General features: G+C 43.6%; 1 protein-coding gene across 7 annotated transcripts in view; it reads left to right on the forward strand.

Moving 5' to 3' along the window:
- Nucleotides 1-16,165, forward strand: part of epn1 (epsin 1) — a 33,520-nt gene that overhangs the window by 14,180 nt on the left and 3,175 nt on the right. Inside the window, exons 2-10 of one of the 7 annotated variants that reach the window (XM_008117170.3) lie at nucleotides 701-1,229; nucleotides 2,223-2,472; nucleotides 6,619-6,746; nucleotides 10,320-10,391; nucleotides 11,425-11,511; nucleotides 12,730-12,988; nucleotides 13,994-14,161; nucleotides 14,391-14,492; nucleotides 15,455-15,697. In XM_008117170.3, the coding sequence (XP_008115377.1) occupies nucleotides 1,002-1,229; nucleotides 2,223-2,472; nucleotides 6,619-6,746; nucleotides 10,320-10,391; nucleotides 11,425-11,511; nucleotides 12,730-12,988; nucleotides 13,994-14,161; nucleotides 14,391-14,492; nucleotides 15,455-15,697 (1,537 nt within the window). In that variant the 5' untranslated portion in view covers nucleotides 701-1,001. Of the gene's footprint in view, nucleotides 1-700; nucleotides 1,230-2,222; nucleotides 2,473-6,618; nucleotides 6,759-10,319; nucleotides 10,392-11,424; nucleotides 11,512-12,729; nucleotides 12,989-13,993; nucleotides 14,162-14,390; nucleotides 14,493-15,454; nucleotides 15,698-16,165 lie in introns of all 7 variants that reach the window. The other 6 variants (XM_016996060.2, XM_008117173.3, XM_008117171.3 and 3 more) reach the window with 6 other exon arrangements.

The raw sequence follows: 16,165 nt of genomic DNA on the forward strand, positions 1-16,165 counted from the left end.
GGGCTTCTCAGCTGTGGCAGCCCATTATGGAATGCCCGCCCCTTAGAGGTTGAGTTGGTATCAATGCTGGCTTCATTTGAACACCAACTAAATAAAAAACTGCATACTTTCTTGTAATTTCTGATTTATGGTGACTCTATGCCAATTCTATGCTGACCCTGTCACTGTGTTATCTTGGCACAATTTGTTCAGAAGGGGTTTGGGTTTGCCTTAAACAGAGACTGAGAGAATCTGACTTACCCAAGGCCACCCAGTGGGTTTCTGTGGTTGAATGGGGATTCAAACCCAGATTCTCAAAGTCCTAGTCCATTACTCACACCACAACAGTACACTGGATCTTGTAAGTAAATACATAACTCTTTATTTTAGGGCCTAGCTGTTTAACTCCAAGGTGTTTGTACATATAATTTAAAAACCGTTTTAACCCTTCTAAGATGTTTTCAATCTGTTTGTTTGCTTAAATGATTTTTCTGTTTTGGATAGTGTTAATTTACTCAAGTTGATTTTCTAGCCTGAGATTCTGTGGTATAGGGCAGGGTATAACTATTTTAAATTAGTCAATTAAAATATGTTGATGTTCTTGCTTCCACCCACCACTGGAATGTGGCCTTTAAAATTTCTCTGCAGTTGAATTCAGCACATGGTCTGGGAAAAGTTCTTTGTCCTTGAGTGAAAATATTTGTCCTCATGTCTTTTTCAGGTGTCTCAAAATGGCTGCCCAGCTGAGGTGGCCGCGGAAGAGAAGCGTCGCACCCTAAAAGAGAGTAGTGACATGTTTCAGGAGCAGCTGTGAGGGCCAGAAGAAGCAAGCTCTTGGGTCTTTTCTGCCTGGATAGAGGGGACTCATTGCCTTAAAAGGGGTCTTTTGGATTTTTTGTGACCTGGGCAGTGTGCTGATCCATTAGACAACCACACTCCAAAGGCGTCACTAGGAAGCGTGTGGCAGGTGGGGGAGAGCCAGGCTGCTTTCCCCACTGCCTGCTCCAACTGCTGCCGCCACCATGTCGACCTCTTCCTTGCGCCGTCAGATGAAGAACATCGTCCACAACTACTCCGAAGCAGAGATCAAGGTGCGAGAAGCCACATCGAACGACCCATGGGGTCCCTCCAGCTCCCTCATGTCTGAAATTGCTGACCTCACCTACAATGTGGTGGCCTTCTCTGAAATTATGAGCATGATCTGGAAGCGCCTCAATGACCATGGCAAAAATTGGCGTCACGTCTATAAGGTAATGGGCATAGCCATTAGCCCCTACTCTGTGCTGTTGGATTCTCTGCTCTTGAAAGAATGCCCCTGTCATCACTAGGATGGAGCAAAACCTGAGGGGTTTTGGGTTTAGAAAGACCTTCTGGGATCTACAGTGCAGCAAAATGTATAGGCTTAGCCACTCATTTCTCCTAGCCAGCATGGCCAGCGACCATACTGACTGAGCAAACCTGGAGGTTGTAATCTTGGTAAAGGAACCTTTTCAGTCTCTGCTGGTTTGCCACGTTTTATAAAGAAACACTGTGTCTGAAACTGGTAGTTGTTCATCAGTTTTGACCCAACCTGGGTCAGTAGAACCAAACTATGATTAATGAGGAAAGGTGGGATATAAATAAATAAATAGTCCACATGCGCTTCGCTGGATATCTTTTAAGTTAACCCAGGGCTCATGGCTTTTTTACAGAACCATGTTATTTAAATTACATAACCATTGCCCATTTGGAAGTGGGATAGATTTCAAGAGAAAGCTGGAGGTTTTGGTCTGTTGACCTTTAATATTGAAAATATTCTGATGTGAAAAAAGTTGGAAACCTTCTGACTTGGTTATTTTTATTCCATTTTTTGCTCTTCCTTTGCACCAGTGGAATCAGGCAGAACCTGGCAAAATTATAGACTACAGCTCCCAGAATTTCTCAGCCAACTAATTTCCATATGCCGACTTCAAGCATGAGATAGATTAGACTAAGTATGCTAACAGGCCTTAGGTCACCTAATTAACCTCATAGATGAATGAATATCTGAATGTGGCTCTCTACAGTCCTAGATCAGCACTTCGCTATTATACCATGTTGCGTCTTTGCATTAAATGGTTTAAAATAAGTGTGAGCTAAGTCTGGGCCATGGGTTACATGCAGCTCCAGGGATGGTTTTATTCATACAACAGTGTCCTTGGAGATTTGGTCCTCACCCTCTCTCTTCTGTGGATAATGAGCCCCTTCTTTACTTTGTCTTCCAGGCCATGACATTGATGGAATACCTGATCAAGACAGGTTCAGAGCGGGTGGCTCAGCAATGCAAGGAAAACATCTATGCCATCCAGACACTAAAGGATTTCCAATATGTTGACCGTGATGGAAAGGACCAAGGGGTCAACGTGCGGGAGAAAGCCAAGCAGCTAGTGGCCCTTCTCAAAGATGATGAGCGACTTAAAGAGGAACGAGCCCATGCTCTAAAAACCAAGGAGAAGCTGGCCCAGACTGCAACTGGTGAGTGAGCTACATTGATCAAAATGTAGCCAACGTGTTGTACAGATCTGTGGTTCTTTCTATCTGTGATATTGCTAGATTAGGCCTGGGAGTTCAAATGTCCAGCCGGCTACAAAATTATTTGGACTAATAATTCTTTGCAAACCCATCTTTGCACTTAGATCCCAGATTGTCTAGCAGTGCGGACTCATATAATCCAGTTTAAAGCAGAAAACCTGGGATCAGATCCTGGGATATAGGGCCTGTCTGAAAGGGCTCTGACTCTTCCTAGTCCCATTCCTTGAAGTAGTTTTAATTACAGGTTTTTGCTCATTGTTTTGTTTCTTAAGGAAGCTGACAAATCAGTGGGGTTTCATTGCCATCTCTCTCTCAGCACCAGAAAGACAAGGAGCCAGTCTGCCACTTATGGGAATTGTTGAGAAAATATGGTTGTTCTGCCACCTCGCTTTGCCCTTCCTACCATCTGAGCATGTACTTTAAAGAAAGGATTTATTGCTAAATGACATAAGACCTCCAGTGTATGACCTGAAGGCACTTACTGGAGCTGTTTGGCTAAAGAAAGAAAGATATAGATATAGATATATGTATATATATATGTATATATTTAGTGAAAAACTGAATGGGAGACAAGCTGATAATCATATGTGCCCAATCCCTAGTTTCTTCGTGCAGGAGTAGTGTGATATAAATGTAATACTTCGTTGTTCAGCCTCACAACATATAAGAAAACAAAATTGCTTTGTCCTCTGGGCTCCCAACCATAAAAAAAAAAACTTGTCCCTACCAAAGAAGAATTGGTCATTCCTGTAGAGCAGGAATAGATGTCCTGGTGCCTCCCAGTAGTCTAAGACTGCAACTTTCATGATTTCTGATAACTAACCATAGTGACTGGGCCTGATGCGGGATTGTAGTCAAAAGCATCCTGAAGGATCCAAATTGCCTAACATTGATATGGAGATAAGATGATAATACTCAAAGGATTTCCTTCTAGTTGTGTAAGGTGAAACAAGCTGGGTTATCTGGCTGTTTGAAAACTGCAAACTACCTCTTGTCTCCAGTAGAACCCCTTTGCCCTTGTTGGCTATGTCCTACAAGTACCTTGCCTGCTTTGAGTAGTTCTGTGAAGCTGTTATGTGAAGGTGTTGGATGTCTGTCTCAACATTGTTCCTGTCCTTTCTCCTGAAATGTATACCTGCTGAATCTCTGGGTATAGCTGCCTGATAGAAACCAATGCAGCTGTGCTTGTGGAAGCTCATCTCCTCCCTCTTAATCTTGGCAACTTGCCAGGCTCTGAGGCTGAGTTACTGGCTAGCTGGATCAGTGGCTGCTCCTTTCCAACTCTGATAACCCTTGGTTCAAATTCCACTACAGTTGTTTGCAGAGTTTCTGACGGGTTAGGTCAAGATAAGGAAATGGGAGGCATTTCTCTTTCCTATTTTAAGATGCTCAGAAGAAATATGAAGAATTACAGTAGAGGAATGTAATAGAAAAGAGCAGGTAGAAACTTTTCCAGCCCTCCAACAACTAAGGTCGATTATGGCCTATTCTTTGCAGGTTTATCATTTGGTTCTTATTTTTCATTCTTACCCTAATTCTGTTTAGAGGCGTCTGCTTCTGGACCCACAGCAAACAGGTAGAACAAAACACTGGCCATGCAGCTCATCACATCTGTCATTTTATTGGGTTGATTGCAAGGGGATATCCTCCTCCCCCTTGTTCTCTCATTAAAACCTCCTGTCTCCTTGGCTTGATAGCTGTGTGATGAGGGAGTTTTGGACACCCAGAAAGAGATATGCTTGTGTAATCTATACTTATACACAATGCATATCATGAACAGAATTTCAGCCATAAAATGCCAGTCTGTCTTCTGGAGAAATACCTTAGGCAGACGGAAACCTTACATTTATTGAAATACAATACGTTAATGTATACAAAAATACATGCCATATGGTCTTAGTTTTTAAGACATCTAAACTCTAGAATCTGGTGATAGAAATGGAAGAGAGAGCTGAATCAAGCTGTCAAGTGGAGACTATGTGACTTCAAATAGGAAGATTATCCTGAATGTTAATGCTGTGAGTGAAAGGGATGAGCGTGTACCTCAATACTTGCTGTGCAAAAGAGTACAGAGTCACTCCCCAAAATCTGGGGTTAAAATGACCAAGAAACAGGTGATGGAAAAGCCTCTCTTGTTGACACCTTGGCCAAAATCACTGCCAATTTGAATAAGTAATGCTATGTTGTATGGACATTGATCTGGTCTAGGGTTGCCAGAATAAAAATGGGGTAGTGCCCCTATGCCTTTAAGCATATAGAAAAGTGCTCCTGGAGAAGAGTTCTATTGATACTATGGACTACTAAAAAGACAAAATTGCTCCTAGAAAAAAATCAAGTCCTGAACTCTCCCTAGAAGCCATGATGACTCAACTAAGACTTAAGTTGGCCATTTCATCAGAAGATATGACTCATTAGAAAAAAAATAGTACTTGGTAAGAAGAAAGGCAGTAGGAAAAGAGAAAGACTGCATTCCATATAGATAGATCCAAGGGAAGTCACACTTGCTTTGAATCTGTAAGACCTGATTGGGGCTGTTGATAGGGTGACTTGGAGGCCTCTTGTTCATGGGGTCACTACAAGTCGAAGTGGATTTAATGACAGCTAACTACAACAAAAAAGAGGGAAGTTCAGCAGGTGTTGCCTGTCACTAAACCAGGTAACATACAACATCTACTCAAGTCCCCTCTTCTCCACCACTATTGAATCATGGTAAAGGGGGTGCTATCTAAAATGGAGCTGGACAGCAGGGCAACTTCCTCCAAGCTTTGGAAGTGTGGAAGGATGGACAACAGCTCTCCTTTAACTGCCTCTTAGATTAAGCATGTTTAGACAGAAGGAATTTTCAGGTGCTCACTGCTTTGTGGTGAATTTCTTTTCACTGATTCAATCTTCTCAAAAGCAAAATGCTGTGGTGGTTGTGATTAGGGAAAGAAAGCCACTGTTCTCCTTTCACCCCATCTCTGCAATAGCTGGGTTCCTCCTCCTGATGACACTGCTTGCACAGTTACATGCATCCCTGAGTTAATGAAGGGCGACAGTTGGTGCCAGTCCGTCTAGGGTTTTGTGGAGGGGAGGAGGAAGAGGCTGGTATTCAGGTCATGGCGCACTGACTAGGCCACTCTTTTTTCCACTCCGCATCCCCCTCTACGCTGGCCACTACCTCACCCAAACAATTCTGACAGGGTTTGGGGGGGCTTTGTTCTGGATCTTCAACCAGCAGATTTCCTTTGTGCGTTTAAGCAGAGCCAGTGGTCATCTTTTTCCTTATGCTATGCTTATTCATCACTTGGGTGTACCAAACTTGAACCCAACACTGCCTGACAAATCTGTAGTCAGAGTACTTTGATGCACCATCTGTTAGACAGGTCAACTGTTTGAACAGAAAGCTCTTGAAATGGCCAGTAGACTGAGCAAAGGTTTGGTTTTAAGGCTCAGCCAATTGGCAAAGTGCTTGGGTTAAATGATGAAGAGTTGGCACAAGTACAGCTGTACAAGGGGTTTGTTTTCGGTTTCGTTAATTTGGCTGTTGTTTACTGGTTGGGATTCAGAAGAAATCTAGCAGCCATTCCAACAGATTGTTAAAGCAGGAGAGAAAAAGAGTAGGACACAATTACTTTTCCTAAGAAGCCAGATTTGCCTCTGCCCAGCTGTCGTCCATTTCTCATCATGCTGAGAAATCTCAAAGTGTTAACAAAGTGCCTGAATTTTCTTGTGTTCCTCTTCCTTCCCTTTCCTGTTGTATTGTGTTTTTCTTAATCACAAGTATGATTATAGGAACCGTTGTCTTCCCCAATCCTTGATCCCATAAACTGCTCTGGGAGCTTTTTTTGTCTGTAGTTCACAGTGTAAATCCTAATAAAGGAATACTTGCCAATCAAGTGTAAATAGCTCCTGCAGTCTAGTGATAGATTACTTCTATCATCAGCTTGATATAATAGGTTGTATTCCAACATAGATTTTCTAAACTCTGCCCTGCTTGTGTTTCTTCTCTCCAAGTCAATGGAAAGTATCTGCATGGAGGACTCCTTTTCTGCCTTCCCATCTTGATGATGTTTAACTCTTTCTTCTCCACCCCATCCTATTTTTCAGCTTCTTCAGCTTCCTCATCTTTGGCAAATGCCCCTGTGGAAGCGGAGCAGGCTTGGCCTCAGAGCAGCGGAGAGGAAGAGCTGCAGCTACAGCTGGCGCTGGCCATGAGTAAAGAGGAAGCGGAGCAGGTAAGCGCCAAGGTAAATCTGTCACTGGAGGCATTTCGGCTATGTGGGTGGCAAGGGATTCTGGGAAACTGTGGAAGTTTGAAGATGTGCTAAAGAATGATGTGTGCCTGTCCCCAGGCAAAGGTATAAACTGACAATTTAACCAAGCTGTAAGCTGTTTCAATCAGCGCTGAACAGCATTTGGAGTGAGTACTACATTAGCCCCACCACTAGCTGTGTTCTGCCCCAACTCCCATTGCCAAAATTCAGTGGTGCAGCAGTGAAATAACTATTTTTTCTTATGTAATCTTCCTTGAAGCCTGATTTGCTGAAAAAGATGGAGCTATAATATTGTAATAATAACAACAAAGAATACACAGTATGACACCCGTATACACAGGATTGATATCCATGATTTTATTTATCCACTTTTGACAAAATATGTCCTCCCTAGGTATCTTTTAGGTCTTCCAGCATAACTCTATGGCATTGTTAGGCGAGAGGTTGTTCATTTCAATAAGGTTTGCTATTATCCACAGTTTTGCATGTCCTCACGAAATCCAGAAACACACCCCCATGGGTACGGGAGTCATACTGCAATGATAGTTGCCCTGTGAGCTATTCCAAATGGACTGACAAAACATCTGAGTGAAATCACCATAGAGAGTATCGTAATAGTACATTTTTTTAAAAAAAAGAGACACTTCTAGATTTCTTGTACAAAATCTGAATTACTGATGGTACAGAACTGTAGTTGGTAATGGTAAACTGTGATCCCAATAACAACTGCACATCTTGCTTTTTTGAAAAAGGATCCCTGTTGTCTCCTATCAAATACCAATGGTGTAGCAACAAAGTTGACAGTTTTGGAGACAATTGTAACCATCAGCAAAGCAGGTTGTCTTCTAAAATAGTTTCTAAAACACCTGAAGAACATTGTGGGAGGAGGCTGCCTTCAAAGATGTAGCTGATGTGCTAGCCGCAAGCTCTTTTCAAGCTATGTGGAGAGCAGAGCCTGATGGGTAACTTGTGGAGCCATGATCTTCCACTGTTTTACATCCTGGGTAGACAAATGTTAAGATCTTAAGACAGTTGTGTTTTTTCCCGTCAGAGCTTGAGAAACAAAAGGGGGAAAAGAGAGTCAAAAACAGTGTTGTTGTGTTTCATACTGACGTTTTCTAACAGGAAGTACGTTTTCTATTGGGATTTTTCATCCAAATTTTCACTTTGTTCCCTCAGCACCATCCCCAACTAGAGGGAGAGATTGGGATTGCTTCCATCTTCTGTCACAGGGTTCCCATGAATAGATCCTGTCTCCTCAAAACCCCAGGTTTTACCTACCTTTTCTCTGTTGTATGTTACAGTCCCCCAATCTCTGTAGAAACCTTTCCCTGGGCATCTGGGATTCTTTGGTGACCAATGTGTTCCAATTTGCCTGGCTCCCTCACGGAACAGCCAGGCTTTGGCAGAAGTGATCTCTCTGAGCCATCAGACCTGGCACTTGGCTTTTCTTCACTTCCACATGCTGTTCATTATTATTAATTGTTGTTTTTTACTTAGGCCTGCTCTTCCTTTAGGGGAAACAAAGATTGTCGCCCATCCAGGCGCTGATCACTTCCACGGCCACTGAGCTTCAGGGATGCTACTGTGTTGGCTGTTCCCAGACATTTTCGCTACACATGCTGCAGTCTGTCAGGCCTTTAAACCCCACTTCCCAGCGCTAACTGTTTTGTCACCTCATCCCTCCCCTTCTCCCCTTGTGGTTCCTCCTCAGCAGGTTGATTATGTTTGTTTCACCTCTCTCCATCCCACCTTTTTTTCCAGTTGTGTTTGCCCCCTTTTTTTAGTTTTTTATTTTGACTTCCCTTCTTTTCCTTCATGCCACATGTCTTCCCACTCCACCCCATTCATAACTCAGAAGGTAAAGAAGTAAGATCCACCAGATGTTAGAAAAGTTCCCTTTTGGACTACAAGTCCCCCCCCCCTTTTGGGGGGGCAACTCTTAACTCCTATCTAATATGGCTGTTATCCTGGCTGATTGGAAGGGAGTAGCAGTTGTACTCCAAAACATTCAAGGTCTGAGATTGATAAAGGAGAGCTGATCTAGGTTTTGGTGTACATTTATTTATGGAGAGAAGAGGGGTGAATTTGGCACAAGCAATTTCTTCCCTAACATGCACATCTGTCTGAAAGCATGCAAAGAATTACATATTCTCCCAATTGAACCATTTGTGGTGAAACTGCTACTTACAAACTGTAATCTGTTTGTAAATAATCCCCTCAAGGTTACTAACTTGCCCACCTAAATAAAATAACCTCATTGAGGGGTAGAGAGTTGCATTTCTGTGCAGAGGCTTCGGTTTCTCTGCTGGATACAGAGGAGATTCAGAATTATTCATCTTTCTTATGCTATTCCCAGACTTCTGTGGCAGTCAAGGGTCTGAGGAATAGTAGATCCTTTTCTTGACCTCAGAAGGAAATTCTACTTTTAAGAAACCACGATAGTACAAGAATTGGCCCCCATTGTAGGAATAGTGCCATTAATCACTGCCTTCAAATTTGCCTGCAGGAAACCCAAGATTAGTAATCCTAGACAACTGCCATAGGAGTTTAATTGGGTTAAAAATCTGACACAACATCACCTAAGTTTCTGTGGAGGCATCCTGTTTGATCAGGTTTTTAAAATGTGACTTCCCTGAATCCAAGGTTGGCCCTTTTGGCTGTCATATCCTATCCTTGCACAATGATAGGAAGCCAATATGAGATGTCTTCCCAAGTTATAAAAGGTAAATTCATGTAACTTGCCACTATACATTAGAAATGGAAAACCTGTGGCCTTCTGGATGTTGTTGAAAAGCAGCTGCTATCAGCTCAGTGGGGGTGATGGGAAATGGAATCTTAGAGGGCCATTGCTTTCTCATGCTTTGTATATATCAGCCAGTCACCTTGTTTCTGAAGCCAAGTACCAAGAGCAGGTTCTTTTTGTTCATGTGCAACAGCTTATGGAGATAACAGCTAAGGGATGGGTTGAGTTTATGTTTTGTGAGTACTCCTTTCCAAAACTAGATGACCCAGAGGAAAACAGTGGACCACAATTCCTAGAATCCTCTACTCATCATTGCTGCTTGGCTAAGGGATTCTTGGAGCTGTAACCTCTGTTCTCAAGAAACGTTTGTGCCAGTCCTAAGGCTAACTGCATGGACTGAGGTTGAATCTACACTGCCATATAATACAGTTTCAAAATGCAGATTAATTATACTGAACTGAATTATACGGCAGTGTAAACTCATATAACCCAGTTTAATGAAGTTTAATCTGCATTCTGAAACTGCTTTATATCGCAGTGTAGATCCACCCTGAGAATTCGAGCAGCCAAGGTTAATTGGAAATGATTTTTGAAACCAAGTGTGGCAATGGCTGCATCAAGTAGAAGTATGTGTAGTCCATTCATCTCTTCCTTCCTTCCTTCCTTCCTTCCTTCCTTCCTTCCTTCCTTCCTTCCTTCCTTCCTTCCTTCCTTCCTCCCTCCTTTTCTACCTCTGCTGCATCAAGCTTCATTCCATGCCTCTTATGTTGTGTTTCTTCCCCCCCCAGCCCCCCGCAGTGGCCGACGAAGACCTACAGCTCCAGCTAGCCCTTAGCTTGAGCAAAGAGGAACATGACAAGGTTAGACTCTTAACCACGCACCCCACCTCCCTCACAGCAGCTCCTCCCAAAAATAATCAACTAAACCACTTTCCCCAAGCAGGCCCCAGCCTCACACCTTTTTTCCACTAACTCAGCGTTCTCTATCTCTCCACATCCTGTCCCAAGCAGAATGATTACAACGGTGGTGCCATGTCTCCATTTTGACTTTTAGACCTCTTTAATTGTCCGCTGTAGAATCAAGATTTCCTAAGATATCTTCCCTGGAGGGAGGCCTGGAGGTAGGACAGGTCAGTACGTGGGTCCTGAGCCTGCTGTGTCTGTAAGCCGTGGCCTGCTGAGCCGTCTTCATATGTTTCCAGAGGAACTGAAGTGATGTACCAGAGGAAAAATGTGCAAAGGTGGAGGGGAGAGTGAGGACGTATCAAATGGAACGAAAAAGCCGTAACTCAGAGCAAGGCTCTTGGCTCCTTCCTGGATAGGAGTACAGGTTGAGAATGGATAGTAGTAAGCAAATTCTAATTTGAGAGAGGGGGATACAGGAAGGAAGACTTCTGAATGATAGTGGGTCCAGGCAAGCAAGAGATGAAAGGAAAACCCAAGAACAGGAAGGCAGAAGTTAGTCAACCAGGGGTTAGAATCAAAGTGCTTAGATGAAATGGGGTGGATCAAATGAAGACATGGTGTAGGTGGGATTTTGTATTTTGGGAAAGACTTAATGGGGGAGGGGGTTGATAGTTTTAAAGCATGAGGACTTTAGAATTCTACTGTGAGGCAAGGAACTATTTCAGAGGCAGAGCAACACTTGGCTCGTTCTTGGCTGTCTGGAGTATCATAAGGAATGTAAAACTTCTTGTACAAACAATGTAATGTAAAGTAATGAAAATAATAAATAGTAATGTTTGCTGCTTGAAATCTCATCTGGCTCATGGCCTAATTACTGCTGTGCCATGTCAACTGTTCCTTTGCCTCCCTCTGCTAAAGGTGAGTAGCCAGCTGCCATTATCCTCTCCCAGTTATTGATGCCTCTGTCCCACTCATGATTCGTTTGCAGGAGGAGCGGATCCGGCGCGGGGATGACCTACGACTCCAGATGGCCATTGAGGAGAGCAAGAAGGAGACTGTTCCTGCTAAGGAGGAGGTATGGGGTTTGAATGGGCTGTGTGTGATGGTAACCTATGGCTACCAGCTGTGATACAGATAGTATGTCTGGTTGCCAGACAGTAAGGCCATATGATGCAGCAGTTAGATGGTTGGACTGAAATCATGGAGCTCAGTTGGTGACTTTTCACCTACCTGCCTCATGCTCTCTCAGTCTGACCTACTTCATAGGTTTGTTCTAAGGATAAAATGGGGAAGATGCGAGCCATGTACACTTAAAGAGATGCGAAGGCCTGGAAGATTCCAGAAATCTAAAGAAAAAATTGTTCTGACATTTATGACGAATTATATATTCTTAAAAAATATATACAAGATTAAATTTTATTTACGACTGTGTACAGCGTGATTTTGTACAGCAGGGATACTCAACAGAGCTGTTAAGTCTACATTGAAAGCAACAGTTTCTGTCCAATGGGTGTAAATGCAGTACTGATCCATGATTCATTAGGAAAAAAGAGCATTTCCCATCCATTAGATGTTCCAATGCTATACTTAGGTGCTTTCCGGCAATTACAGTTTATGGCCCTGATTCTCTTTTCGTCATTTTTTTTATTGGAATGAGTATTTATGTCTTGGGATCCCCTGGTGGCATAGCGGGTTAAACCGCTGAGCTGCTGAACTTGATGACCGAAAGGTTGGCGATTTGAATCCGGGGAGTGGGGGTGAGCTTCTGCTGTTAGCCCCAGCTTTTGTCAACCTAGCAGTTTGAAAACATGCAACTGTCAATAGGAACTGCTCCAGCAGGAAAGTAAACGGTGCTCCATGCAGTCATGACGACCACATGAACTTGGAGATGTCTACGGACAATGCCGGCTCTTCAGCTTAGAAATGGAGATGAGTACCAACCCCAGAGTCGGACACGGGGAAAGGGTTTCAAGGGAAAACTCTACCTTTACCTTACTTATGTCTTGACACTGTGGAGGACCATTTTCTGAATAAACTCTATTTTTAATTAACCAGACATGATAATTGTATGCCAAAACAGGGTATACATTACACATTGTTATGTTTCTAAAGTAACAGAACTGCCTTTCAGCACCCAAAGGATACCTTACCTCTGTCCCTCCCAGTTCTAATCTGGTGCTCTCACACAGCACAGACTCTGCGGGTATTACACAATGGGAGAGGTGAGATGATTTAGGTGAACAGTGGAAACGTGATGGATTTTCTCTCCCCCATCCCATTTCTTTGCTTGCAGTCATCCCTGATGGATCTTGCTGATGTCTTCACCGCCCAACCTACTGCTGATCCATGGGGCGCTCCTCCTGCTCCGCCCGACCCCTGGGGTGGTGCTGCCCCAGCTGTATCCGCAGCTCCCACTGACCCATGGGGACCAGCCGCTACCGGAGCGGCTTCTACAGGAGATCCATGGGGGACCACCACAGCACCTCCTGCAGCCCCCTCAGACCCATGGGGTGGCCCCTCAGCTGCAGGCACCGACCCCTGGAAGACTGAAGGTAAAAAATACATATTAACAGAGTGAGGTGCTTAATACATTTTCACAATATAAGTGGGCTTTTTAAAATTCAGTGGCTTTGTAGGCTTCAGTAAGTTTCCTTCTTTCTATGTTCAGCACATTAATTCTTGCAGGGCAAGACTGGGGAATATGTGGCCTTCCAGAAGTTTCTAGGACCACAACCCTTGTCAGAATGCTGAGTGTTGTAGAGCAATAGCAGTCATGATATCAGAATAGTAGGACTTGGAAGCATGACTATGAAAAAACTGAGCTGGTTCCTCAAGTGTCAAGATATACAGTATCTTTGAACACGAAGGTCAGAGTATCCATGCCATTTTATTTGTATTTCTGATTTCTACATATGTTTATGGAATTTGGTGAAATAAAGCTGATAGAAAGAAAATCAACTTATTTGAAATATGGTGCTGGAGAAAAGTTCTATCGATACCCTGAATTGCTAGAAAAGACAAGTGAGTGGGTCTTAGAGCAGAATCAAGGATGAACTCAGTGATCTCAGGAGACAGTGATACACTCTCTGACAGGATAGGTCTACCAATCAGAACAGCTGGACTGAAGAAGCAATCTTCCAGGCATCTTTTTTGCTTTTTTGTTAAACCTCTTAACGAAGATCCATTTGTGTTGTTGCCATTTTGGCATAGAGACATTTTAATACAGACCTTCTCTGCTTGGGACTGATAATGGCCATGCAGACTACCATCTACAGCTTGGAAAAGTTATTTTTTGGACAACCATCTCCTTGAATTCCCCAACCAACAAACTATTGGCCATAATCACAAGTGAGTTGCTGTCAAACAGCCAGGTGGGATTCTTTGTCCATGTAGCACTGGCCTGGTAGTGACTTCCCATTGGCCACCTTCCATGGCCATGTCAGCTGTGGGATCCTGAGATTTTCTCTCCAAATTTCCAAGGTTTGTAGCCTTGATCTGCCTGGAGGATGAACTCTTTTTTCTGCTGTTTTAAAATCGTTCCTTACTTTTCTTCCCAGGTGGGGTTTCTGGTGGGACAACAGCAGCCCCATCCACAGACCCGTGGTCGTCCAGTCCAACTCCAGCCTCCCAGGGGAAACCGGCCTCTGATCCTTGGGCTCCAGCATCTACTTTTTCAGATCCTTGGGGAGGTTCCCCTTCCAAACCCAGCACCAATGGCACTGCAGGTCAGATTGGAGAGTTGTCTGGGGCACTGAGGTTTGGGAACAGAAGGGCGGAGGGAGATTCAAGGAGTCAGAATTGGGTCCAACAGGCTGGGAACCAGGTTCCCTTGGTATGGTATCCTGGTCTATGAAATTTGGTTGGGGGTAAGCATGGAATGGGGTACCTTTCCTCACTCCCTTTTAATCCAGCTGCCCTCCTACTCCCCCTTCTGCCTTATCCCTCCCCCTCCAGCTGGCGGAGGCTTTGAGCAGTTTGGTGGTCCTGGGGACAGGGACGAATTCTCAGATTTCGACAGCCTGCGCCCAGCGCTGCCCAAATCCGGGAGCAGCACAGGTGAGCCCTGCTTCCTGCATGGCTCTTCTGCCTTCCTGCCTCTGGCTCCTCCCTTTCCTTTGCATGTTTGCTCACCTTTCACCTGCTTGTGCTTTCCTGATTCTCCGACCCTCCCAAATAAATCACAACCTGGTTTGCTGTTCCACATTGCACAAGATAGGGTCACCTGACCTGAAGGATTCCCACACACAGCTGCTTAGGTTCTCTCCTGTTTGGGTTTGGCAAACCAAGAGCTAATACGTATATACACTATATTTGGAATCTGAGGAAGGCATGTTGCTGTGATTTTGCTGTTTGTTTGTTTTTTGGTGTTGGAGGGGGGGTTTTCAGAACTTTTAGAGTAAAAACAAAAAAGCACCTTTTTAACTATCTTGTTTACAATATTCCCTCGTTGCATCTTACCCAGTTTGTTTTATCCTCTTTACTTGGGTGCCAAATCCATGTTTTTATTATGTTTATTATTTTTATATTTTAAAATGTTCATTTTAATTATCGTGTTTTGTATTTTCTGATGTTATTTTATTTTGGTTTGTTTGTTTTATCCGGGCTTGGCCCCATGTAAGCCTCCCCAAGTCCCTTCGGGGAGATGGAGGGGGGTATAAAAATAAAGTATTATTATATTATTATTATGTGTACCCCATTTTAAAAAATGTTTTGGTGGTCTTTGGGGGATTTCTTGTGTTGGTGTATGTTGTTTTATGTGGCCTGTATTGAATACAGAGTATAAGAAAGTTGCTTTTGGAGATGTATCGTCCCCACAGTTCTCTGGCAAGCCAAGAGATTCTGGGCATTGTAATAAAAAATAACATTTCCAATTTCTACTTCAGAATGTATGTACATCAGTGAATGCAAACAGCAGATCTGTTCTGTTGGCCACCCACCAGTGCTTGTGGTCACAATTCTCTCCTTTCTTCTCTCATCTTACCATTGTTCTCTGTCTCCCTTTCCTACTTCATCCCCAGGTGAGCTCTCACTCTTAGCTGGTGAGGTGCCTGTTTGCCGGGCTGGAGGTGGCACTGAGAGCCCCAATGCTTTTGACATGGCAGCCATGAGTGGGTCCCTCCCGGACACTTCCAAGCCAACACGCAAGACTCCAGAGTCTTTCCTGGGTCCCAACGCTGCCCTTGTTGATCTGGACTCATTGGTCAGCAAACCCACTGCCCTCTCTAGTAGCGCAAAGGCCTCAAATCCCTTCCTACCCACTGGTAAGTATCTGAGGGATGAATTCCATGCCACAGTGATTTTAGCCAGCCAACAAATCTGACCAAGTCAGGAACATACAAATAGAACAATGATACAGAGGTTGACAATAGAGTCACACTTTTCTCACTTTTACTGTCCTGGAAATAATGCACCAGATATAAACATAGGAGACACTTTCCAAGAGACCTATTGTGCCCTTATTTCTAAGGCAGAAGTGAAATGAGCCATCCTTGCTTCTCAAGACTCCATGACTGAGACTGACAACTTTGTTGTGTGCATGGGCTGATTAAACCCTCCCCATAAGTCTATAGCAGATTAACTTACTAGCAGCAGTGTGACCCAGCACCAGTAGCCAAAAGAGGTAAAAAGAACAAAAACTCACAGACGAATGTTATCTGTTCCTTGGGAGGCTTTTCTTTGTAGTAAAATAATATGGTTGCACTATTTACAAGAACAAGGTTTCCATAACA

This window comes from Anolis carolinensis, chromosome 6 (assembly GCF_035594765.1).
Source record: "Anolis carolinensis isolate JA03-04 chromosome 6, rAnoCar3.1.pri, whole genome shotgun sequence".
NCBI classification, from domain to species: Eukaryota; Metazoa; Chordata; class Lepidosauria; order Squamata; family Dactyloidae; genus Anolis; species Anolis carolinensis.